The following is a 25,130-nucleotide window of genomic DNA, read 5'->3' on the forward strand; positions in this document are numbered from 1 at the left end:
GGCCAGTGGCCAGTCTGTCGTGCAACAATTCATCATGGTGCTTGGCAGTGACTGGCATCAGTTCAAGTAACTTACCTAGTGCAGCATGGACAGCTTATCATGCAGATTAACACAACAAAAGGCTTTCTGGAGGCACTCACTTACCCAGCTGCTGTACTGCTTATACCGATCTATAAAGAAAATAATCCAGTTTCCAAGTGTTTTGAGCGTGTCAGGAGCCAGCCGCCGCCAGATGCCGGGAATCTGCCCGTTAAAGAGAGCCCGAGCCACATCGTCCAGTTCACTGCTCATCCCAACTTCCCCAGCCAAGGCCTGGAAAGACAGTGAGAGGCTGAGGCCTGACTGACTGTAGCTGCTGTGCGCAGCAGTAGCTGTGTCCTCACTCACACGCTGTAGCTCAGCCAGTGACTTCGCCATGCGAACAATCAGCTTATTAAAACGTTCCAGCTCCTGCAGCAGCACCACGGTTGTAGGGGAAAGGTCTCGTCCAAAATGTCTCCGTATCTGGTCGAGATCGAACACTTGCGGTATTTTGTTCTCTATATCCTTAGCAATGTTTGCAATGTATTCATCTCGACTGATTCCCATTCCAGTTTCACCTGAAACCAACACGGTTGAGTGAGACTAGGTCTGCACAGGCTACCCCTTCCTGCTGTTAACTCCCTAGGGGAACTCTGAGAGCTGCCTCCCCTTCTGGCATCGAAGCCTCACGCTCTGCTGCAGCAGCCTCCCTTGGGCACACCATGACCTGCTCCCGTGCTCCCCATGATCTCCTCATCCCCACCCAGGGTGCACCCTGAGGCGGGCTGTGACAGGCTGGCTGGGAGCTCACCAGCCACCTCCTGATTCTCATTTACACAACCAGTCATGGAGAACACACCCGTCTGAGGCTGCAGCTCGAGGAGGTGGCTCCACATATCCCGCACTGCTTGTGTGTAGTACCCAATCTCGGCATTGGCATGAAGACCAAACACCTCCGGGGTGTTGGCCAGCGGCAGCGATTCGATCGCCTCTGCAAGACAAAAACATGCTCCTAAAGATGTGATAATTAAACCAGAGCTACCAGGCAAAAGAGAATAGTGCAGGGACTTCTGTTGCTGCTCTGCTTGGGAAAAGTGTTACAGCTGGGGTTGAAACACTGCAAGGATCAAATAAACATTTTTAACCCCTTAGAAAGGTATCAAACAAAATTAACATGCAGTTACCTGGGGATTTTATTTCTTTTAAGGACATGAGGAGCTTGCTGGAGCTCTCTTTATATTAGAGAGGCCGCTCATATAAAGCAAGAGCAGTCTCCCCAGTGGGCTGGAACACCACAATACACACAAACTGCCTGACATTCCTTCACCTTCTCATAGGCAGCAATGTCATACAGAGAGAACATATACTGGGAATAGAGTTCACGGTTTTACTAATGCTAACATACGTGGCAGGAAAAGCATTTCTTACCAACAAAGTCATCCTTTACAGTCCCTTGTGGAATCTTGTAATCAACCTTGTTGTTTTTATAAAAATGAAACACTTGGAATGTGTCAAATATGAAGTCCCCGAGGTACTCGTCCATGTAGACGGTCAGAATGCGGCGGTCGAAGCTGTCGATTGCGCGCCCACCGTACATCACCTGGGAACGAAGCACAGCAGTGTTACAGTGCTGGCCCTTGGAGCAGCAACCACGCTCCAAAATACTCTGCTTTTACAGTGACTGCACGCTGTGATGCTGTCTCCCTCATGGGACACCAAGTACATCTCCTCTAGCCCCCTCCCAAGTCTTTGGTCTTAGTCTGGAAAGCTCCAGGCACTTCTAATGGCCCCTCTTTGAGCTTTATGTGCAGTGGCACCTTCCTCGGGTGCTGGCTCATGCTCAGCTGTGACTAAGTGCTGCAAAATAAGAGCTTTCTGCAGGATTTCATAGCAGCTACACTGCTGTGTACATGAACCAACACTGCATATACAAAACACAATACAGCCACGTACTGCATGGCAAGAGCTTTGGGAACACGCGTAGAGCGCACATCAGCAGCACACACTGAGCCGGTAACACTGTGGGGCTGTGCTGTTCAGTGCCTTCCAGCAGGGTCCCCCAAGGGCGCTCTCATTCAAAATTAATTAAGCACCGTAACTCCCCTGTTGTGCAGCTACACCCAGTGGCCCTATTTCATTGAGACAGTGAGATGAAGTGACTTGCTCAGGGCTACACGGGAGTTTCAAGACTGCCCAGGAGGGATCCTCAGCTCTACTTGAGGATACAGCCCATGGAGAAAGGAAACATCATTTACCTGGATGATTTCACCATCAAGTGCTCCCTAGTGACAGTGTAGGCACTCACCTCACCAATGAGATATTTGAGACTGCTCCAGGGGATTTTATCATCATTTTGCTGGAAAGCTTTTGACAAGTATGTGTTAAGAATTTCCATGCAGACCTAATAAAGTTGTTGGAATATGCAAGATAAGATTCATAAATCAACTATACATGTATATAGACTTTATTTAACCTAGTGCTTGTTTTAAAACTAACATTTCTCAAATAATTAAAAAGCATAAATACTCTTTAGAAAAGAGACCCATGAGAGAGGTAATATAAATGTGAAGGATTTGGAATCGGATTAATTTTTAGTGGCCAAAATTGATATTACAGAAGACCAGGTGTCTACATAACTCCACAGCAGCAGAAAAAGCATGAAGCAAAATGTTACTGTGAGAAGGGATCAGAGCTGGACAGACCGTGTGTTTTCAGAAGCAATCTGAGCAACTCAAGAGTACAGGAACCATTGTAATTATTTTCTTACCTGGAAATCAGACTCATTAAAATCATACGGAACATTCCAGCCAACCTTCCCAAACTTCCTTCTCTCCTGAACTACAGCGTGGAAAAATGCCAAGACATAGACTAAGGATTTAAAGGCAGGATGTGGGCACTGCTCTAAGGCATCCTCAGGAATTCTGAAGTAGGTGGCTCTCATATTCAGTTTCAGGCCATTCGGTGGCTCTGTCACAACCTGGACAAAATGATAGGGAAGCTGTCAGTCACTGGATAGCCTCAGGAAAATGAGCCGTAAATGTATCACACTCCCAAGCTCTACAATGCAAGGGTGGAAATTCTGAGCAGCTTTCCAAAGTCTTATCAATATGGAGATATTTTTCTTAAGTACAGACATGAAACAGACCTTTTCTAATCACAGAATGTGAACAGAATAGAATTTATCAGGGTAAACACACATCTGTAAAGAGAAACTCACTATTATTTTAGAACTAGTCATGGTATTGGAAAGACCTTAGTATTTGTCACACTTGAAGATCAGATTTACTGTAACATCAGTACTTTACACATTCTGGTGTCCCCTACATGCCACCACAGTAAGATGCTTTACCAGTCTTTAACATGGCTTTACTGACGACCAAACTGAGGCAGAGCCAGCTTCCTGGCAGCTTTTTCTAAGTGCCATAAAACCTTTGTTCTCACTGCTCACAACTGGACCTACAACGTCTGCATTTGCAGTCTTAAAAGGTATGTTCATGCTCACTCCTCCCCAGTGCACCACTAAGCACTGCTGGAGGTGAATGCTCCAGAGCTGCCATTGATACACAGAGCACGTAGTGGGTGGATCTGTCATGTCACTGCTTGCAAATCTGTGAAATAAAACAACTGTATTTCCAGGACTGGTTCACCACAACAGAAGTGAAGCAGCCACAGAAACGAGCATTAAGAGAGTATCGTGGCTTGGGCCTTCAAAGTAATCAGCTCAGCTGCTCGTGATGAACGCTGCAGCCTGGAGGAGCAGCTGGAAACCATTATCCTATTACAACGTCTGCTCCACTGGCACTGTTGCCAGGCGAGACACAGGCTCAGCATCAGGGCTGACCGGGCTGTTTCTGTCTCTCCAGATACTCCTCACTTGTGGCAGCATTTGACACTAAAGAGCATTTGTCACATCTCCCGGTTTACTCACAAACCTCTACTCTGAAATAAAAAAAAAAGCCCTTCACCCACAGGAAAAGTCACCATAAGATAAAGAGGAGGGTGAGAAAAGGATTTGGCTTATAAAGACAAAGAGCCAGCGTACATACATCCCAAATCAACATGCTGCATTCAGGTCATGCTCCTCCCAAACCCACTCTGTTTTGCTGACTAAGAGCAGCAGTCATGTCCTCCTGCCCATGGTTTCCCCACTGCACTGTACCTTCAAGGACTTCTGCAGTATTCCAATCGGGAAGCCCTCGGTCGGGTCAGTAGTCAGCCAGAGGCGAAAGTCGTTGTGAGGCTTCGTAATGTTTTCCAGGGCCTTTTCCAGATTGATGAGCCACTTCACCAAGAGGTGACAGTTCTGCAACATCAGCCAATCTCCACTGACCACTACATCCGCCAGCATCTGCAAAGCGATCTTAAGAGAGGGAAAGAATCACCTGTGAGTAACTCTCCCTTTATCCTGTGAGCAAACTGACTCTGATGGGTGAGCGCAGTGGATTTCCTCCTGCTGGCAAGGACTCAGCCTTTTAGTTAGCTTTAGGAGATGTACCAGAATGCTCCTTGCTGAGAACAGGCCTTTTACAATACCACAAGAAGTTGCTCTGAGATGCTTTTTTTATTTCATTAATTACTTTTTGCAAATTAAAAGTCAAGCAGAGCATTGAAGCATTTCACAACGGTGCAGGAGTGTTGGTGGCCCAGAAGAGGGTGAAGATCACCAAGAAGTGATCATCCAAATGAATCTAACAAACAGGAGTTCTCCCACTGACTGGAATCACAGCAAATTCAGTCACCTACCAAGCTACAGACATCCCTGCTGTAGTGTCCACAGCAAAAAGGAAAGCCACGGGGAAGACAGAAAAGTAGCAGGATATCTTTTTGGTAACAAACACTATGACTTCCAATCAACTCGTGTCCATACACAGAGCCAGAGGGTCACTGAGTAACCTCTGAAAGGCTGCACAGTAACATCTTCTCAGAAAAACTTTTTTAACAGACAATGATATCATTCTGAATCTATCCTTACCCAAACCATAACATCAGCCAATCAGCTAAATGCCCCCTTTCACATTGCAGCATTATTCCCAGGCTGGCAAATCATACTGTGCCTGAATCACAAAGTAACTCCCTTTATAATGGAGCAGACCTTTGGAAAGGAAACGTGAACAGGCCCACAACATTAGAAGCATGATTTGCAACTCGCAGACCAATTTCCTGCACACAGCACGTCCTTACCCTCCCACTGAGATTACCTTTTCTTGGCCTTGTCCCATAGCTAGGAATTTGAGTCTATCCCCTCCAAATCCTGTCCTCTCGGCCAGTTTCATGAGGTCACTGATAGGATCAGAGCCAGGACTTAAGATAAAAACAACTGGTGAGGAAGGACTGCTCTGCTCGAAGATAGCTTCAAAGCTGATCACTGGGGGCTGCACATACCTGGTAGGAAAAGCAGCACAATAAACTGCTGATTTGCACGAGAGCAGCAGTGACTTCTACACAAACATCACAGCTCACTGCAAACTGCATGGAAAGGATGCAGAGAGAATTGATGCTCTGTTGTTTAGGCAGATTACAAAATCATTTACAGTTTCTGTGTATATACAGGCATTACATATTTCAGGAATACCTGACCAGTGTGATTTGGATGTGGAGGAAGAGGGTGACTTACTTCTCACCCATTGTCAGAGTAACATAGTCCGTGACTGCCCGATAGAGCCGGTCCACCCGGAAACACCGTAGAAGCAGGAGCTTCTGGAAGTCTGAGAGCTCTTCCTGGTACTGCATGGGGAATGGTATCTGCTCCACAGCATCTGTGTCATACCACTGGCAAGAAGAGATGGGAGACAACGCAAATGAATCCAATGGCTCTATCAATGAAAGTACCAGGAAAGTGGAGAAAAGCAGTTTGATTAATGAGGAACAAGAGACACGAGAAGGTCAAAGAAGAGAGTCAGTCAGCTGCAAAGAAATATTAAAAGATGAAGTGAATATAAAGAGCATTAAGTGAATATAAAGTTAAACTTTCTCAGTATGAAGTATTCAAGCCCAGAAACACATTTGTACTTCCCCTTTATGTCAAGTAATTCTCTTAAGATACAAAAAAGAGTATCTAAAGCAAAAAATATTAACAGGTTGCTCACAGAAAGACTTCTTGTAAAGCAAGAAGACACGGAATGAAACTAAAGGTAGAACAAAGGCAAGTCTGTGTTTGTAACCAGTCCATAGAACTCACTGCTGCAAGATCAAAGTACACTTTTGCAGTACAAAAATGAGTGAAATGTTGACTGTTGAAATCAACAGCAAAAATTCCACTGACTTCAATAGGACAAATAAGTAAGGCATTTAACTGGAAAATAAAACATCTACAGTACACCAGGGAAGACTTTTTGGGTTTGTTTCTGAAACAATAAGGGCCTTGATTCTTCTGGAAATAAGCCAATCACTAAATGAGGGCAAGAAAAAAAGCAAGGCCTTAACAGAAACAGCCAGTGGTGACGTGCCTCCTGCCGAGCGCAACGGCACATTGCATCATACTTGAACATTTAATACCAGGAGAAGAACAAGGAGAGAGAACAGGACTGCAAAAAAAGCACGTACATTTTTCCATACATCTGCATTGTCTTCCACATCATCTGGAAGAGATTCAAATTTCTCAGGAAACAGTTCAGACAAGCGCATTAGGTCTTCCCAGCCTTGATCTGGAAGCCAAGCGTACGGCTTCTTTCGTTCACTCTTCTCCAGGGAAACATTGCCTAGTCCCATTCAGAAACCAGAGAGAATGCCCATGTCATAAATTCTCCAATGCATGACCACACATACAGTCCCTCTGCACAGAGGAGCCAAAGGGAAATTTGTTTCTGGAAGCACTGTAAGGTTAAACTGATCAGCTGAAGAAAAGATGGCATCGTACAAGTGCTGGCAAAAGCCAGAGTCTCAACTCTACAGACATTTTTATACATAGTCAGAAAATAACTAAAGATTATATTCTCAGGTAACATCCTAATAATTAGCTAATGTGAGATTTGGCAACATCTGCAGAGAAAGATGAGCCTCTCTGCTGTTTAACAAAGTGACCAAAATCTAAGTAGCAGAATCCACCATTTGTGTAAACCAGATGGTTTCAGCTGTGCTCAGTGGTTTCTCTACATGCTAGCTCTTACAGCACATCATATCTACTGAAAAATCTATCTTCAAAAGATCTTTTAGCTGTTGCTACATATAGATCTATATTTATATATAAATATTGATTTTACCTTTCAAAAAGAACTCAAATTCTTCTTGTGGAACTCTGCCATCGGCTTGTTCTATCTTGACAGTCATATTAAAGGAAAACAGCAACTTGTGCCTCTCAAACAAGCCTATGTTAAAAGAACAAGATTTTAAAAAATCAAATGCTAAAACTTGTGGATCTGGAGCAATCTTTAAATCCACATCCTGCATCTGGTCACCCCACAAAGATCAGGGTGATCAAACATGGGGCTTTGGATCAGGCTCACAGAGTCAAAACAGCATCTGTGAGCTACATCCAGAGATGTAAGATCCATAGCTGCAATTTACTGTTTGTAACTGTATTAAGAAAAACTGTTCTTTACAAGTTACATTGGCAATATGCAGAGTCAAACAGTAAACAGCAGGGAGCAAAGTGTAAAACAGGACCAATGCTGAGAACTGACCATTAGTGAATTCACTCTTTGGTAACTTGCCTCTTTTAATGTAAATCATCTGAAGAGATGGCTTTTAACAAGCATTTTCACAACACATTATCAGCCCATCACTAAATCGTACTAACCTGTGCAGACATAGTTATAGGTGTTGAAAGTCAGTGTATCCATGATGTTTTTTAACCTCTTTGGGAGAATAGGACTGGGCATGGATTTCCGAAGAGAGAATCCAAAAACCTCTAAGAAGGAGGCCAGGGAGTACTGATACATTATGTTGACAAGTGCCATTTCAGACAAAACAGAGAATAAAATGGCCCCTCTCCTGGCAGCTGGTCTGTAGCCATCACGAAGACGATCAATATCCACCGCTGTGGTCTCAGCCAGACTCAGTTTTTCAATCACCTAGCCATGATTTTACACACATGGAATTACTGCACTGGTACACAGCATGTATATTATATCACAACAAGCAGGGCTATTCAGTGCCTGCCTCTCTCTGTTGCCTCTAGAGGGAATCTGGGCAGGTAACCCAAAAGCAGCAGTATGAATTGTGAAAATGAAAAGTTAGATCAAATTAATCCCACCCTGCATATTTAAATAGAGGCAAATATTTACACATAATCAAGGAAATTGTGTGGGAAGGGCCCTCTGGGGTTCTTTGGATCAAACTTTCACCCAAAGCTAACAATGACCACCACTAGATCAGGTCAGCTGTGGCTCTGCCCAGCTACAGCCTGAAAACCTCCAAGAAAGGAGATTCTACATCCTCCAAGTAACAAACACCTTAATTTTTCATTTCAGATCTGATACAAGACAAAGGTTCTTTCAGAGCTGAAAGAAACATATCATATGCTCTTTGCTCCCAAACTGAAAACATCCATTACTTTGGTCCTGATCAGGACTTTTCTGCTTTGGTTTGGTTCTTTGTCAGTACTGAAAATGCGACATGATGAGAAAACTCTCAATTTCCTTTCAAACTAATTCCTAGCTGCAAGGGTGAAAGATGGAGCACAATTAAAAAGGAAACACAGTGCTTTATTAGTAGATATCCTTTCAAAAAGCCTCGAGCTGGTACCTCAGTAGCTTTGGTTTTTGTCTCTTCCAGGGTCTGCACTAAATCCAAGTTGTCCAACATGTTTCCCGTGGAAGATGTCAGCTCCCGAAGGAGAGAGTCTTCCAGAACTTTTAGCAAGTTTTTGTTGTCACTTGTCTCCTGGATGAGCTGTTCTCTCTGTTCTTCCAATTCCTTTCTTTCAAAACCCGTAATGACGCTGAGCAACTGATCCTCTAGACCCTTCAGTGTAACTGCAGATGCACACACACACAGAAGAGCTTTCATCTCACTCACCTCATAGAACTACAGCAATTCAACAGAGTGACTTGGTTAATAACTCTGTATCTTAATTCTACCAAAGCATCCCACCCTGACTGGTGCAAGAAGAGATATTTGGCTCAAGTTCAGATTAGAAGAGAGGAGTGAGAAGGATTTTCTGTTAAATCAGATGCTAAGTATAAAGGAGACTCTCAATTCTTTAGAGTTTCATTGTTGTTTCAGACAACTACCCAGGCCCTAAATTTGCACTACAGCACCATCACTGCTTCGTTAGTAAATACACACTTTTGCTTACCTGTATAATTGATAACCATAGCTTTGCCAAACACGGAGGGAGAATACTTAGGGTTTGATAATTTGGTGTTCAGGTAGAATCTAAAACTACTGTCATAGTCAACCTCTTTGTCACCCAGGACAACGAATGTTCTCCCCTGTACAACTTTGATATTCTTCTCTAAGACATTGTCTATCACAGGATCAATGTATTCATCAACACCATGCAACAAGAAAGGATGTCCATACTTTATGGCCAGCTCTAGCTGTTTAAGAAAATCTGGGTCATTAAAGGAAGCCATCTGCAAGAGAATAATGGGAAGATATGAAAAGAGAACTGATACTCAATTTGAAGAACATTATTATTTTAACGAGAGTTGCCAGCACTAATGAAGTTTGCTCTTTGTTGCTTTTTGTCTTTCCTTTTAGAGATGATACAAACTGCACTGGTACCAAACAGCAGAGGTGCTTTTTTTTCCTGATTAGTCAAGAACCACAGAATCACAGAATAGTTTGGGTTGGAAAGGACCTTAAGATCATCTAGTTCCAACCCCCCTGCTGTGGGCAGGGAAATAATTTCCAGTTGGAGAACTATTCTCCAAAGTTCCAGCTGTGCCTCTGCCTGTGTTAACTGTCCTACATGAAAACTCCATCCTGGAGCCGAGATAAAACACTATCTATTTTAGAGACACAAGTCAGCACATTTGTCAGTACACAATCAGTTCCCCATTCAAGGTGACAGTTATTTAGGTAGCTTTTAGAACAACCAGTAGAGGCAAAATGATAATTTCTCTTTACCCTCAGGTTATTTTTTTCTTCTTTCTTCTTAACCCAATGCAATGCCTGTTGCTGTGGGTCAATGCAGAGTGGGAAGCGGCTTGCGTATGTAGTCAGGATGCCATTCTGGACAGAGAGCTCATCTGGAGGCAATCCCTGGGAAACCCATCTGGGAATGGAATGAATCAAAGATCGGGCTGGGATGAATAGATGAATTTGATGGCAGAGAAGCACATTTCATTTGTCATTAAAATTATGCAATTAATTGAGCTATTAGACACTATTAGACACACAAGGAAACATACAGTATATGTGAGTGGGAGAACAGTGTCAAAGCTTGGAATGACTTGTCTTAGTCATTTGTAAGTATACTACTCAAAACACTGTTGCATTTGGTGAGTAATCCTGAAGTAGTTGAAATCTGGGCTATTTAGGCATGGGTTTAATTCCAAATTCATTTAAGTAAATCAGAAGAGTCCTCTTGAGCTGTGGGAACACGCATTTTGGATAACTCCTTAAAAATTTCCTAGAAGGGTTTATATGTGTCTAAGTTCAGTGAATGTTCTTGGAGTGCAAAGTACAACAGTCTGTTACAACGAACAGCCTCCATTAACCAGAAGAAAAATGATTTGTCTCCTTGCCATCTTTGAGACATGAACGTAAAAGGGGCTCTCTCTGCACCTCCACCCACGATGCCAACTCTATGCTACAGATTCAGAGCCAGATTCCCACTTCACAGTTTCACATGCAGTGGTCACTGGGTTTCTTGTCAGGACATACCTGCTAACCTCCACCTCGTTAGTCAGGAGGTTTTCTAACTTAAATGGTTGACTGAGAGGAATCTCTCGTGAGCGAATATCTTCTTGCCACACTTGATACACCATTTCGTTACGAAAATCCCAGCTGAATGCTCCTTCATAGCTCAGAAAGGCAGCACAGAGCAGACAGTCTCCAAGCAACTTCACTTTACGTATTTCATAGTCCTCATATTCCTTTTTCCACCTGAATTATAAGGGAATCCTGGGTCAGTCTGTACCTGGGAGATGGGGTTTATGCGCAGAACTTGCAGCTGCTGCTTCTTTAGATGTAGGCTGAGACAGACTGCCAAATTTACAATCAATTGTTCTCTCACTGCTATGATGGCCACAGACACTGAATTGATCCGAACCTTCTTCCTTTTAATCTGAATTCATCTTTTTCTGCCACACCAAACATTGTTACTATTTTTCAAGAACAAACTGAGTTTACCTTAGAACAGTTATTAGCTCTTCTCAGAAACAAACATCACAGGAAATGACATTTCCAAAAATGCCTCATTCTGAGTCAGTTTTATCCCTGACATATGACCCTCTGATGTCAAAATGTTCCTCTCTGTATATAGACTTACCTCTCGTTCTCAGATCCCAAGCCAGAGATGAGCTTGCCAGCAGCATATAATCTTCTCTGCATAATCTCTGCCTCTTCTTGTAACTGTTGTTTTTCGGTTATGGCCGCTTGATATTTGTCCCCCAAAGCTTTAAGTTCCTCCTGAATTCTAGCCAACTCTGTCTTTATCCTTTCCAGTTCCCGCTTACTTAAGAAATAGTTTCGTTCTAGCCTAGCCACCTACATTACATGAGGAAGAAGCACAAGAGTATCAGAGGAAAGAAGGGCTTTGGAGAGAAGTCTGAAGTTCTCAGCTTTCTTTTGCCTACTTCATATACTTCGAAGTGTCCTGGTAGTAAACAGCGTAAGCGCTGTCTCTCACTCACCTCTCCCCATCACAAACATATACATCATGGTCTGATACTACAGTTCAAAAGCAGAAAAATCTCCTAGAGTTTTGTACCCACAAGGTATATTAAAGCATGTGACAGTCCTGTTGACACTGGAGGTCAGTGGGACTGTCATCCTATGACAAAAGGGGAGGTTTGTCTGTTTAATAACAGTATTAAGGCCTCAAAAAACAGTCAGACTCATCATCTAGTGAACATACTTTCTCAGTAGTCAGTTGTATATAATAACCTCTTCTTGAAGAAAGTTTCCCACCATCATCTGTTGGACATTAGATTTCCTTTGGCAATACAGCTAACTTCCCAGTCACTCTAAAAAACATTAATGAAGAAGCCTGTACTTAAGTGACATGGATGCTGTGTACTGCTGAGCTCTGCTCTGTCCAAATGCCATGTGTTTTCAAGTCTATTTTCAATTGACAGCTAAAACTGTGTTTTTCTAAGCACGTTAAATTATGAAATTCCAATTGAACATGTTCTTCCCTCCTCCTTCAAGCACTGGCATCGATGGGAAACCACGTCCCAGCATCATGACACAACAAACACAGCAATTTATAACTGAGTACCTGCCCCACTCCTACTGCAAGAGCTCTCCTAAACACCTCTTTCTAAGCACTTTTAAGAAAAGAAAAGGGCAGTCTGAGAAATTGTATTATTATTCTCATGAGGATCATGCTTCATCCTCTGAGTTTGAAACCACACACTTTACCTTTTCTCTCTTTGGCTTGACTTCTTTAACTACATCACAGTAGCTCATCACAGCATCAACAAACTTTAACATCCCCAGTCCTGCTCTGCTAACTTGCTCCATGTCACTGAAGGTAGTATTAAGACTCTTTAACACACCTAAACCCACAAAAATATTGCAAGTGAGTTGAGTTATAGTGTAGAAATCCTCAGAGAATCCACTTTCCCTACCAGTGATATCAAGCAATGATATAATAAACAGTAAGAAATATTTATTAGAATATTAAAGAGACTCTGACCTTAAGATGAAGCTACAGGGCTGTGGCAATACAGGCACAGTATTGCTAGTGATTGCTCAAGTTCTCTCTCCATGAAGGGAGTGCATCCAGGAGTTGTTCAGCATGGCTGAGGATCATGGGGTTTCTTCTCTGCAGCAGTCAGATGCAATTTTGTTCAAAGAGCTAAATGCCCCTCTTTATAGAACTACTCTGGATTACACCCTTGTGAGCATGCGCAAAGTTTGGCCCATAAGCTTTAGACAGAGCTTATCTCCTTTCCACTCTGTATTTATCACATTTTAACTGCCACCACATAGATGAGGGTCCTAATTCTACTAAGTCACTAAAAGCAGACAGCAGGCCTGCTCAGCTATCCTGTTTGCTTCTTGCCTGCTGTAAACCAGAGTGTGTAAGACCCTAGCTGAGGTATAAACTGGATGTAACCACAATAGAAGGTCTCTGAACTCTGAAAATCCCAGTCATCCCAACAGAGCAACACCCGCGGCACCACAGACAGTGCTGTCTCTTTGCACAGTGAATCCCACCCTCCCAAACAACACTGGAAGGATTGTCACTGACACAGCTAATGACATTAACAAGATCCAATGTTCATTCCAAACCTACAGATCAGTAATTTACCTCGGACGGCTTTCACTTGACTCTGTGTAATTCCATCAAAATCTATCTCCATCAGGGATCGCAGGAAATTTGCCTCAGACATCATTCCTTTGGCTGTCTTCCAGTTTAATTCTTTGTAACCTCTTATTATAAGAACACATTCCAAAACAGCCTGCACCTGGACAGGGGGTTTTGCAAAGGATCTAGAAAACAGATGAAAGAGACAGTGGAAGAGAAAAAGGAGACAAAGCATCTCATGCCAGACATGGGTACTTCCAGTTAAGAGTCACTGCAATACAAGAGCTATACGTAAGACAACTTACACAAAGTGAAAAAGATAACCCAGGCCACACAAGAAATTATTGACTAGTCAAAAGCTCAGAACAGATTCCTGTATTCAGACAATCTGATCAATGAAATTCCAAAGGATTTCAACAGCAGAAGTCCTAAAATCCTATTCTTCCCTAGGGTGGTGAAGCAGCTGTCCACTGGGAGAAGCAGCACAGGAAGAATCCAGAGCTCTACGGGAGAAATAAAACTAAACAAGTGTGGCAGGGAAGGGAGAGCTGTTGCTGTTTCAGGGAGAGCCAGGGACTGGATACCTAAATCACCAAATACCAGATGTATTATAAAAACACAGGGAGAAGTTAATTCAGCACAGAAATATATTTTCATGCTATCAAAGCATCCCTGGAAAGTAACTGGTATTTGTTCCTATTCACATAGAATAAACACAGATGAGGAACGAAGGGGTTTGGCAGCCACTGCTCAGGCAAAAGCCACAGCAGTTTCTAGTGCCTCAGATACAGAGTAGAGAAATATGGGGAAGACATCAAAGGACTGGAAGAACAGGCTTGAGGGGAAGTCCTGGGCTAAGAATCAGGGGATTATGTTGTGACCTCAGCACCTGGACAACTGATGTCCTGACCTTCATATGCAGGTGACAAAGGTGAGGCAAAGGCTCAGACCCTGCAAAACAAGGGTCTCTCAGTGTATTTCCAAGAACTTATGCTACTGTACATCCAGATGAGTCACCTGATCTCAGTAACATCAGACTTGTCAAGCTTCTGAAGCTCCAGTTTGGCAGCATCTAGAATAGGTATGACTTCAGCCAAAGCTGACTCAGCAGCCGCCTTCTCCACAGCAATAATCTTATTCTGTTCCTCCATCTCCACAGCTTTCTCTTCAGCCTGTTTTTTCTTCTCCTCAGCTAGGAATTGTAAAGGCAGGACCATAAATGGATTATTCAGATATATATACAGAACATATACTAATATGTTAATATACTAATATAGATTTGCTCTTGGCTCAGGAATCACCATCAACTCAGTACCTTTCTGTGCTAGCTTGCCAGTGTTCACAGTTCCATTACGGGGTCAGGAACACAACACACACAATCTCTTTTTCTCCCATGCTCCCCTCTGTTTTTCCTTTAATAGTAATTTTCCGAATCAGAAGGTCCCTGTCGTGGTTTAAGCCCAGCCGGCAACTTGGAACCACGCAGCCGCTCGCTCACTCCCCCCCTTTTCCTTCCTCCCCCTGCTCCCGGAGGGATGGGGAGGAGAATCGAAGGAATATAACTCCCACGAGTTGAGATAACAGCTCTCCAGTAACTAAGGTATAATACAAACCACTACTGCTACCAATAATAATGATAAGAGGAATAACAAGGGAAAAGGACACAACCGCTCACCACCCGCCGACCGATACCCAGCCCGACCCGAGTAGCGATCTGGGCCTTCCAGGTAACTCCCCCCAGTTTCTATACTGGGCATGACGTGCTGTGGTATGGAATAGCCCTTTGGCCAGTTTGGGTCAGGTGTCCTGTCTCTGCTTCCTCCTGGCTTCCCCTCCTCTCTGGCAAAGCATGAGACTGAGAAAGTCCTTGGTCAGAGTAAACATTACTTAGCAACAACTAAAAACATCGGTGTTATCAGCATTGTTCCCAGACTGAAAGTCAAAAACACAGCACTGCACCAGCTACTAAGAAGGAGAAAAAATGACTGCTGTAGCTGAACCCAGGACAGTCCCTTTTTTGCTAATGCCTCTTTCCCATGTTATACCCTACACCTTGGAAAGGGAAGGCAAACATAGTACTGAGTTGTGTCAAGTCCTGTAGAGCAAATAAATAGCAAAGATGGCAATCTCAGCAAGACAGGGGACCTACTCTTCTAGCATGACATGAGATCAGCACAGACAGAACAGGAGTTCTGTCTCTAGAAGCAGCTGGAGCTCACAAAGGGTTTTCCAACCCAACGCAGCCCAACTCAACCCAGACTGTGTGAGTCTTGCTTAGCCTGGGAAACACTGCAGTAGTTGTAAACCACCTACCTACTTCTGTGTTTTCTGATATCTCTCGTAACAAAGCCTCACAAGCAGCTGATTTTTCTGCCAGCACAATCTCTTGCTCAGCAAGTTTCTGGTTCAGCTCAACCAGCTGGACACTAGCTTCCTTCAGTTTAACTAAGCCCCCATCCAGCCGTTTACAATGTGCTAGGTAGGAAAAAAGGAAAAGCTTACAGTGATTTGTTGATTATATACTACCACACAGCAATAGACAAGGAAAATATGCTTAAAGGTGCACTCTGTAGCAAGGCAAACCTTGGTTATGACAGGAAAATGACTCTTAGAGATTTTTCCTTTCCTAAGCCTCCCACACAAGATGTTTTTAATGTCTCTTAAGCTGCCACAAAGTGGCCCTGTGCCACAAGTCGCTTTCCATATTATACTGTTCATGTTTTATCCTCTTCACATATTTCAGTGCCCACTGAAGTATGAGTAAGAGTTGCTGCTTGAGAAAGTATGTCAAACCTTGAGCTAGGCTGAGCTGGTATTAGATTTAATCAGACTCCTCCCCAAACAGAGGATTGTCTGGTTTGGAGATTCTGGCCCAGGTTCATGCATACAAGAATTTGAGGAGAACCCACCATTTGACAGAGTCTGAACATTCACATGTGGCCAGGATAATGGTCCAGTGTCAAAGCCAGATGCCAGCACAGCATTTGAGATAGTACTGAGAAAACAGTTTTTGCATAATGTGGGTCATATGTGGGGTTCTCACCACAATTTGTTTTCTTCTTAAAACATTTCCATCACTTAATAAAAAGCAGAAAACATCTACATAACCTTACCTGAAATGAACTCGTTTTTCTCCTCCAGCAATCTTGCATAAGTATTGATAAAATCAAGGTAATTCTTCGGTGTGACATGGTTTGTACGTCTCAGTTTCTGCAGAAACCTCTTGCTGAAATCCCCTACAGATTCATGCACCATGACCATGTGCTCTATCACTGCCTGGGAGCTCTCTGCTGGGATGCGTGAGCTATTTCCTAAAATTGGGTAGAATACATAACAAATTTCAAAGGTTAGTTTGGGGTTTGGTTTGGTATTTTTTAAGAGTATGCCAATTACCATCTTTCTTATGGACATCTAAGCCAGGCACGAAAAAAGTCTGCTTTTAGGGGCAAAAGGCAGGATCACAGCAGAGTCAGAAGTGAATCTGGGCCTCTTGGTAGGCCACACTGTCTGCAGTGCTGGGGACTTGAAGGTTAGCCATTTTTTAAATCCATTTGAATAAGAAACTTCAACCCAAAAGCCTTTTTTGCCTGGGATTTTGCATGTACCCAATGAGACTCAGGGTAACAGGCACAAGGGGAAATCATATCATGACGTCTGCAATAACTGCAAAGTAAAGAATCTCTTTCTTAGGCTATTCAAAGGATTAATGGGTTAAAATACTGACATTTTACATACCAACAAAGGATTGTGCAACTGCATACAAGGCCTGTGGGGGCCAGGGCAAGAACCAGTCAATACCAGTGTTGTTGACAAGGCCTTAAAATAAAAGGATAGTGTTATATGAAAAATTCCTTTGTAAAACTTGACTCTAATAGGCAGTCCCGTGCTTAGCTGTATTTGCATCAAGAACCTACAGGATCTATCTTATTTGAATCCTGCTTAGCAAGAAAATAGTCAATACTTTTATTTTGATAGTAAACAACCAACTTTTCACCTGTGTCCTGCCAACCCCATGGTACTACTCTTTAGGCTGTACCATCGTACAGGATGCAATCAAGAGCTGCAATAAGGTATTTTAATGGATTCCCACCCATACTCATCTTTTATGTGTCTTCAGTTTCCCAGGCCTCCTTACATCCACTTGCTGAAGTGCACCTCAGGTGGCTTGGGCGTTTTTGCCCTCAGTGGATGTTCCTCTCACCATACCCTTTTCTTGGCTTTAGATAATGTTTCTCTTACCACCATCCCAGCTTCATAATGATTTAATGCCACATGTTTTTCTGTAAACTGCAGAAGAAAGGCTGCAGACATAGACTGTGTATTTCCAGTTCAGTGAGGAGGACCAATTGATTTCTAGCTGTTCATCTGGAAAATGAACTGATCTGGTAAATGCTAATCAATAATGCTGATATGTGGTAATTAACTGGGAAAAAAAATCAGGCACTGTTAATCCTTATTCATGGAACCTGCTCTGCTTAGCTTTAGCTGCCAGACATCCCCGAGTGTCCACTGAAGATTTGCTCTTTTCTGCAAACCTGAATTTCATAGGAAAGGGACTAAGTAGTGTGTACAATTCATACCTGGGAAATTCCTGCACCATGTTCTCAGACTTTCCCCAACTGGGGACATTCCCAGGACAATGTGAAGGTTGTTTGTACATTTGTTTACAAAATATTGCCAGATACTCTCTTTAGCTGGGCCCATGCCAGCTTTAGCAGCTTCACCTCCAATCTGATTTAGTATGCTGTCTTTTTCATCATCTGGAAAAAGGGCTGGCACCATCCCTGTAACATAAGGACAGGAGAATGCTTGTGAGAACAACTAGTAAGAGAAAACCATATGGCTGGGGATAGGGCAGATGAGAACCCAGAGTCAGGAATTTTAAACCCAACTCTGCAAAAATGATTCTGGTGGTTTGAATGAACCTATTAATTGCTCTAGGATTCTCCCCCTCCCTTAAGCTCCTATGGAAAATAGTGAGACAGTATTTAGGATTATGCAAGGCAATTCAGAGGAATAATTCATTCATTTATGTTTGGGCTTCAGCAACATACACAACTGTCACAAGAACATAAAGTGCTTCAACTCCCCAAAGAAACCATTAGTTCACATTTTCATTCTCTCAATCGTGTGGCAAATATTGTGTAAGTTACTTAATGACAGACGTAAGCAAACCAGGAAGAGGATAAACTGATCCAAGGAAAGGGATGAGATTTAACACATCTGTTTTCAAATCAGACTGTGTAGGAACTTCTATAGAGGGGGTGGTCACACAGTGCCAGCTGCTGCTCATTTTCAGCTGCTGCATACCATAAAAGGTACCAAGCTACATTTAAGGATATATATATAAAAGCAGTTGCTACAGTTCAGGTGAAAGCTATTCAAAAGCCAATGGGACAAAAGGTGGGTTTGTGGCCAACTGCAGTTGAAGCTATACCTCAATCTGAGAAGAAATTTAACTCCTGCAACATCATGATCAGCATGAATTAACCCTATAGCCTTCCCAGACACATATTAACGACTGTAAGATGTCCAAAAGCCATTAAGAAGGCTAAGATCATTCTAGGTAGTGCTGAAAAGTGAAACCAAAGCGTCAGAGGACACAGGGTGAAACAGTAATAGCTGGATCAAGAGTTACATTTGAGATTATGAGTCACAAGAAGACACTGATGGAGAGTAATTGAGGCTGCTTCACAAGTAGATACTGATGGAGAGTAATAGAGGCTGCTTGAGTCACCTGAAGTTAACATGTTGTTGATGAGTTCCAGGAAACTCTCTTCTGCTACATGACCATCTGTGAACAAGAAGACCATTGACTTGTTCTCAATACCCAGCTTCTGGTACAAACTTTTCAAATCTTCTCGGAAATTACTTTCTCCGTATCCTCGACTCAAGATGATCTCAAACACCTGTGGATGCAGTATCTACTGAGAAGACACAGCTGACATGATGCTAACTGATTTTCAATTAGACTGGATCAAGGGTTTGGGTTTCACCCCTATCACCAGTAAATGTGTAAGTATCAGGAAAATTATGCAGTACATCAAAAATGACATTTGTACACCCCTGCAGAATTGCATTTTCAAAATTGCTTTGTGTTCAGCCTCCTTTTTTGTTCTTCCCTTCCCAGCCTCTGAGAGAGGAACATTTCCTATCTCAAATATTACAGCACTAATCACAACAAGGTTCCTCAAGCAGCACTGGAGCAAAAGCAGTAGTTAGGGACTATTAGTTGTTCAGTGCCAAACCCATCTTTGTTTTCTGTCCCCAGTGCCACCACCCAGATTCAGGCACTGACAGCTTCCTGCCTGGATCACCCACACTCATCAGTTTAGACCTCCTGGCAACCATCTCACCCTGTTTTTTCTCCAAAGGGAAGAGATGCCAGCATGGTCTTATCTTGATTGACTTCCTTCCTCCCAGCCAATTTAATCTTGATCACAGTATTGCTTTCCTTGTCTTCCTTCACTGCAGAGATGCAGGGTCACTAACCTCACATCCAGCTGTATAGGCAGCCAGTCTCGTCAGAGACTGCTTTCCTGAGCCACCCACTCCTATGAGCAGGGCATGGCCCTGATCCATCCGTATGATGCGATGTACATGGATTAAATGCTCCAAAGCATCATCAAAAAGAACCAGATTCATTTGAACATTAACTTCATTATATTCCTCCAAAATCTCCTGCAGAGAAAGGTGGACAGGATGTTACTAGGAGATCAGTGAGCCAATAACACTAATAAAACAACAACCCATTTAGCAGAATTATTCCTTTCCCCTTCCTCAGGGAAAATACACTACTGGAAAACACTGCTGACTCTGTAGCTGATTTTCAATTTTCATTACTGCAGATCCCAAATGGGTAACCGTGCACATAAAATACCATGTGCACACAGAAAGAGAACAGGTTTTCTACAGCTTGAGGCAGGCTCCTGCCCGTTCCTCCGGCACAGAGACAGAATCAGGCACAGTTTCTGCACGCTACCTGAAAGAGAGCTTTTGCTGCATCATAGTCTTGGATGTCTTCATAAATACGAGGTTCTCCTTCATTCAGGGCCATTCTGAAATCTCCAAAAAGAATAGGATCCCTCATGGCCTGCTCCAAGGCATCTTTGAAATTCTCTTCAATCAGGTTTTTTATATGACCTTGTACCTTCAAGGATATGAAATGAGTCAGGCAACGTGATAAAGCAGATGACTCTGAATCCAGTAACACTTGAAGGTGATAATGAAGATTCTTGCCCAAATACTGATTTCAAGGGGATACTTATATCACTAGAAGATCCAAAAACCACAGCCTCCTATTTTGTTCTATGTATGATTTCTAAAATTATGTAATAGGCAGTTCAAGAATCATTCAAGCCAATAGTCTGCAGGAGTTTAAGACAGAAAAAGAGAAGCCTGTTAAAAAAAACCCAACTTCTCATATGTTGGTGTAAAAATTTTATTAATAAATCTTCCTTCTCAACATTCATAGATGTCTCACCACCAAGATTTCTCACAAATCTTGTAAGTTTGAATGAAGGTACAAATACAGAAAAGTTGCAACATATTCTGAGTCGTGAGAATTGAGCTGGAAATGTTATCTCTGTTCGTTAGAGAAGAAAGTGTCAAGCAGAAAAATCTGCAACCATCCTCATCTACCTCTTTTCACCTAAGCAACTTGTGAAGCAACTTGCTTCCATATAAGGAAACTTTACCCCAATTCCTCCCCTAATTCTCAAGGTATAAAACTGGCATCATTCTCTCTCGTGTTTTAAGATACAATTCAAAGCATTTTCCAATCTGCATAACAGCCAAAACTGAATCCACTGTTCAAGGTCTCAGCTCTTATCCCTCTTTTTCCTACTTGATTGTATAGTCACATTCTGATATAACCTTCCTAAAGTAAAATACTGACTTGAAGTGATTTCCTGAGTTTTCCCCTGCACTGCTCTCTCACCTGTGCCACTGCTAACCACTTTTCCTGGACAGGCAAAGTGAGTGACATTTTCCATTCCTTCAGCAGATCTGCTTGCTCACTCTGCCACAATCACTTTATTTTAGAAAAGAAAACTCCACAGGCCGTGTTTCAGATTAATGGAGCAACACAGTGGTTAGACTAGTCTGCAGTCTGACTGCAGCCCCGAGTCCAACAGTTGGTAATGTTGCTGTTGCAAATCAGTTGCCATAGTAATAGCCAGAGACTACTAAAAATTAAATGAAATTACTCACCAATTCTTTGTCTGCTTCATTAATCAGCCTGTCATGGAAAACCCTGAGGCACTCATTTCTCCAGACTCTCACCATCTGGGTCACCGTTTGAAACCTGAATTAACATCGAAATATCAGACTGCACCAAGTGAGCTGACATGATTCCTAAGGCCATATGGTTAATCACACTGACCAAACTCCAGATTGACTTTTTTACTCTCTTCCTGGGGGTTGTTCTTCTCATAATAACTGATTTGCTGCATTTTTACCTTTGAATATCTTATTTGAGAAAGACGGATACATCAGTGTTTATCAAGAGCAAGATCTCAATTTAGGATGCTACCGAACATTTTCTTATTGTGGGAAAGGTATAATGAAAAGTGACTAAATGTGACTGATTTCATGTACCAAATTACCTCATCTTAACTCTGATTCACCCAATATAAATAGGTGTAGGACCATCAAAGACAATTTTTCTCTTCTTACCTCTCTGGATTTGTAAGAACGAGTCCATTATAGACCCTGGAGAGATCCCGCAGGTTAAAAATGTAATGGAATTTGGAAGGAGTAGGGGGTAGGTCACAAATAATCATTTTATAAAGCTCCAAAGTACATGCAGTAATCTTGTCAGAGATGCTGGATATAGACTCATTAAATATCTGCAAACATGAGAAAAAAGAGGTGTTTTCATGAGACTGCCCAGAGAGAACTCAGTGCTATTAAACATATTCTGCTTTCCAGCTTTTAAACCTGCTTGGTATATTGCAAATAACTGAGGGCAAACATATTCAGAGGTTCATATTCCTGTGTACTATGAACATTCTGCAGTTCAAAGTTTTGGGCAGCCCCCACCTTCATTCCCAAGCTTGCAGTGCTGAAGATAACATCAGTGACTGGAATTTCCACAGTACTGCTAGAGCAAAAAAATAAACTGCTCTTTTCTGATTTAACTGTTTTAAGTTACTTACTAGTAATGCAGTCTGCTGCATTACATTACATTTTTCACTGTCATTGAGGGAAGACTTTGCTGACCTTTGTGTATTTGGTTACAGGAACCATAACCAAATCATTCACAGGTTTCAACCTATGAAAATCACCAGGTTTATAAATTATCTACTGACTTGAATGTTTATATATTACTCAAGAATTCATCAAAACAGTGTAAACCCACTGAGCAAGAGAAGAGGAAGGGAAAAGTTTGCATGAGGTTCTAAATATAAGAAAGCCTCATAACAGAAGATTTCAGGTCTTGAGATACCACTGAAATAACTGTCTATTTAAAACCAGAAAACCTGTTGAGCAATCCTTTAAGAACAGTGAAATTACCGCAGTGTGGCCTTTCAGGATGGAGGCATAGATCAAATTCAGTGATTGCTCAGAAGGAAAAGTTATGTTAAAAACACTGAAGAGTGAGATGAATCGAGGGTCAACTTCATTCCGACCTCCTCCAGCTTTCCCCATGGCAGCAACAAAATCCAGGTCTCGAAGAAATTTACAGTTCATCTCCTTACCACGGTCATACAAGTAACCTTTTTCTAGCAGCAGCTTCAACAAGGCAATGGGTTGCTGTGTGCCATACTCATCAACCTTTGTGATACAAAAGAGTCAAGATATTTAGAGCACAGTACATCAGCATGCCAGTTACTGCTATAAACGTAAAAATACTGTGCTCCATACTCAGGAGAACATTACAAGGACTAAGTGACACTCTGCAAAGCTCTAGCACTGATTGTGAGCATTCATTCCAATGTCTCCTACGGGAAAAGCACCTCTTCTCCAAGGTAAACTAAATGTGCATGTACTTTTTCATCGCATTTGTAAAGAGAAAATACAGTTTCTATAATACACAACTTGCAGCCAATATCAGGTCACAGAAACACAATTTTAATGGCATAAAGAAATGACCCAACAGGATCTCTCTTTCATATGGAACAAATACTGTAACAGACAGAAACGCCCCTTACTGCACACAAATCCAACTGTCCTGAAGCTCCTAAGCTGAAATCCAGGCATGCACATACCAGGAATCTCCCTGACTTGTGATTCATTTGATCTGTGCCTGAAGGGACCATGTCAGTGCCACCCCAAGTGTCTCTACACCTCCTTGCAAACTACTGGCAGCTTACCCTTGGCATATTCATATCATCCATGAAAATAATGAGACGTTTTCCCATAGGAGGGCCATAAATGTCTTTAGTTCGTTTCTCTACATTCGTCTCCAGGTTTCTCTGAATGTCCAATGATGATGTACGAGAAGAGAAGTTAATTGTCAGCAGTAGCTGCAAAGGGGGAAAATGGATAAGAATGGAGTTATACCTGTTCTTTTTTTTTTAGCTAGAGCATTCAAAAATATTCTTTATATTACACATACAGGAAACACTTCTCTGGTCCGTTTATTCACTTTAATTACAGATGACAAAGAAAAGTAATCCCATTCTTAGCACTTCAATAGCATACATTTCCTTTCTAAAATTGAATCTGTACGTGGTAGAGAGAATAAAACATCTTTGATCCTGAGGGATTCTCAAATGACTCACACACTTTGGGTCTGAAGCTTGCAGTCACATTATCAAAGTCAATATTGCTATCCACAGACATTGCCTGACAATGCAAATTTAACACACGAAGAATGAAAATGCAGCTTTACAAACAAGGCAAAGTGCCTCATACATACATAAAGGTCTTTGTCCAGATTGCTTAGGAAGTTTTGTGTAGTTGCTGTTTTAGATGTACCCGATTCACCTACAAGAACAACTGGGTGTTTTATTTTTACCATCTGTTCTAGTAACCAAGTAGTGCGTGTTGTATCCACTGTAGGCACTGAAAAAGACCATGAACAGGACAGCAGGTTAAATTAAAATGCAGTACAGCTGGGGGATTTATATTTATAGAATAGTGCTGGATCAGACTCTCAAGTTATTAACATGCAGTTGCTTAAAGACACAATCCGAAATATCAACTCACAGTGTGGAAAGACATTTTTAATTGCTCAACCATCTCGTTTCATTTTTATCACTGGGATCTTTTCTCCTATAGATATATTAAAAAAGAAGTTATCTTCCGTAAAGGAGTGTTATGGACTGGTTAAGCTCCATTTAATCCCCATTTCAAGGATATAATCAGGATTTATTTGGATCATAATCATTTTCCCAGAACTCTACAGAGATTAATTTCTTTCTATGTGAATAGCCTGCCATTAAGAGCAACTTCAGAGATCACATCATTTGTGTCAGTGAAGTTAACCTGACTTACTGAAGTACTACTATGAAGTAACATGCCTCAATTTGTCCTTAACTGTGAAAAGCAACTGTCACCATTATACAGTGCTTGAAGTAACAACCAATAACAGCCTTATGAATGTAATTTTTATCTACTTGAACCATGGAGCTGACATTTTTCCAAGAGTTTCTGGCAGATCAGACTGTCAATCTTGTGCTATTCATGCTTGTAAAAGGCATTGATAGCTCCTAATAAGCCTTATTAACCGAAACAAGCTTTTTATTCTTTCTCCATTTCTTTATTACACAGTGCTGTAAATACTAACTCTATTCCTGCT

At 42.1% G+C, this 25,130-nt stretch overlaps 1 protein-coding gene across 1 annotated transcript in view; it reads right to left on the reverse strand.

Annotated features, from left to right (window-relative positions):
* DNAH10 (dynein, axonemal, heavy chain 10) overlaps positions 1-25,130 on the reverse strand; it is a 52,760-nt gene that overhangs the window by 1,610 nt on the left and 26,020 nt on the right. The window contains 32 exon segments of the mRNA XM_010009680.1: positions 145-312; positions 388-599; positions 881-1,012; positions 1,450-1,621; positions 2,327-2,422; positions 2,789-2,998; positions 4,181-4,381; positions 5,220-5,403; positions 5,636-5,790; positions 6,565-6,719; positions 7,221-7,325; positions 7,757-8,030; positions 8,704-8,933; positions 9,257-9,536; positions 10,033-10,180; positions 10,792-11,013; positions 11,399-11,616; positions 12,493-12,629; positions 13,388-13,569; positions 14,402-14,576; positions 15,698-15,859; positions 16,498-16,695; positions 17,120-17,200; positions 17,965-18,168; positions 19,122-19,293; positions 19,877-20,065; positions 20,367-20,534; positions 21,596-21,689; positions 22,061-22,233; positions 22,901-23,161; positions 23,701-23,853; positions 24,249-24,394. Of these exon segments, the coding sequence (XP_010007982.1) occupies positions 145-312; positions 388-599; positions 881-1,012; positions 1,450-1,621; positions 2,327-2,422; positions 2,789-2,998; positions 4,181-4,381; positions 5,220-5,403; positions 5,636-5,790; positions 6,565-6,719; positions 7,221-7,325; positions 7,757-8,030; positions 8,704-8,933; positions 9,257-9,536; positions 10,033-10,180; positions 10,792-11,013; positions 11,399-11,616; positions 12,493-12,629; positions 13,388-13,569; positions 14,402-14,576; positions 15,698-15,859; positions 16,498-16,695; positions 17,120-17,200; positions 17,965-18,168; positions 19,122-19,293; positions 19,877-20,065; positions 20,367-20,534; positions 21,596-21,689; positions 22,061-22,233; positions 22,901-23,161; positions 23,701-23,853; positions 24,249-24,394 (5,657 nt within the window).

Source organism: Nestor notabilis, unplaced genomic scaffold (genome assembly GCF_000696875.1).
Source record: "Nestor notabilis isolate BGI_N333 unplaced genomic scaffold, ASM69687v1 scaffold30512, whole genome shotgun sequence".
NCBI classification, from domain to species: domain Eukaryota; kingdom Metazoa; phylum Chordata; class Aves; order Psittaciformes; family Psittacidae; genus Nestor; species Nestor notabilis.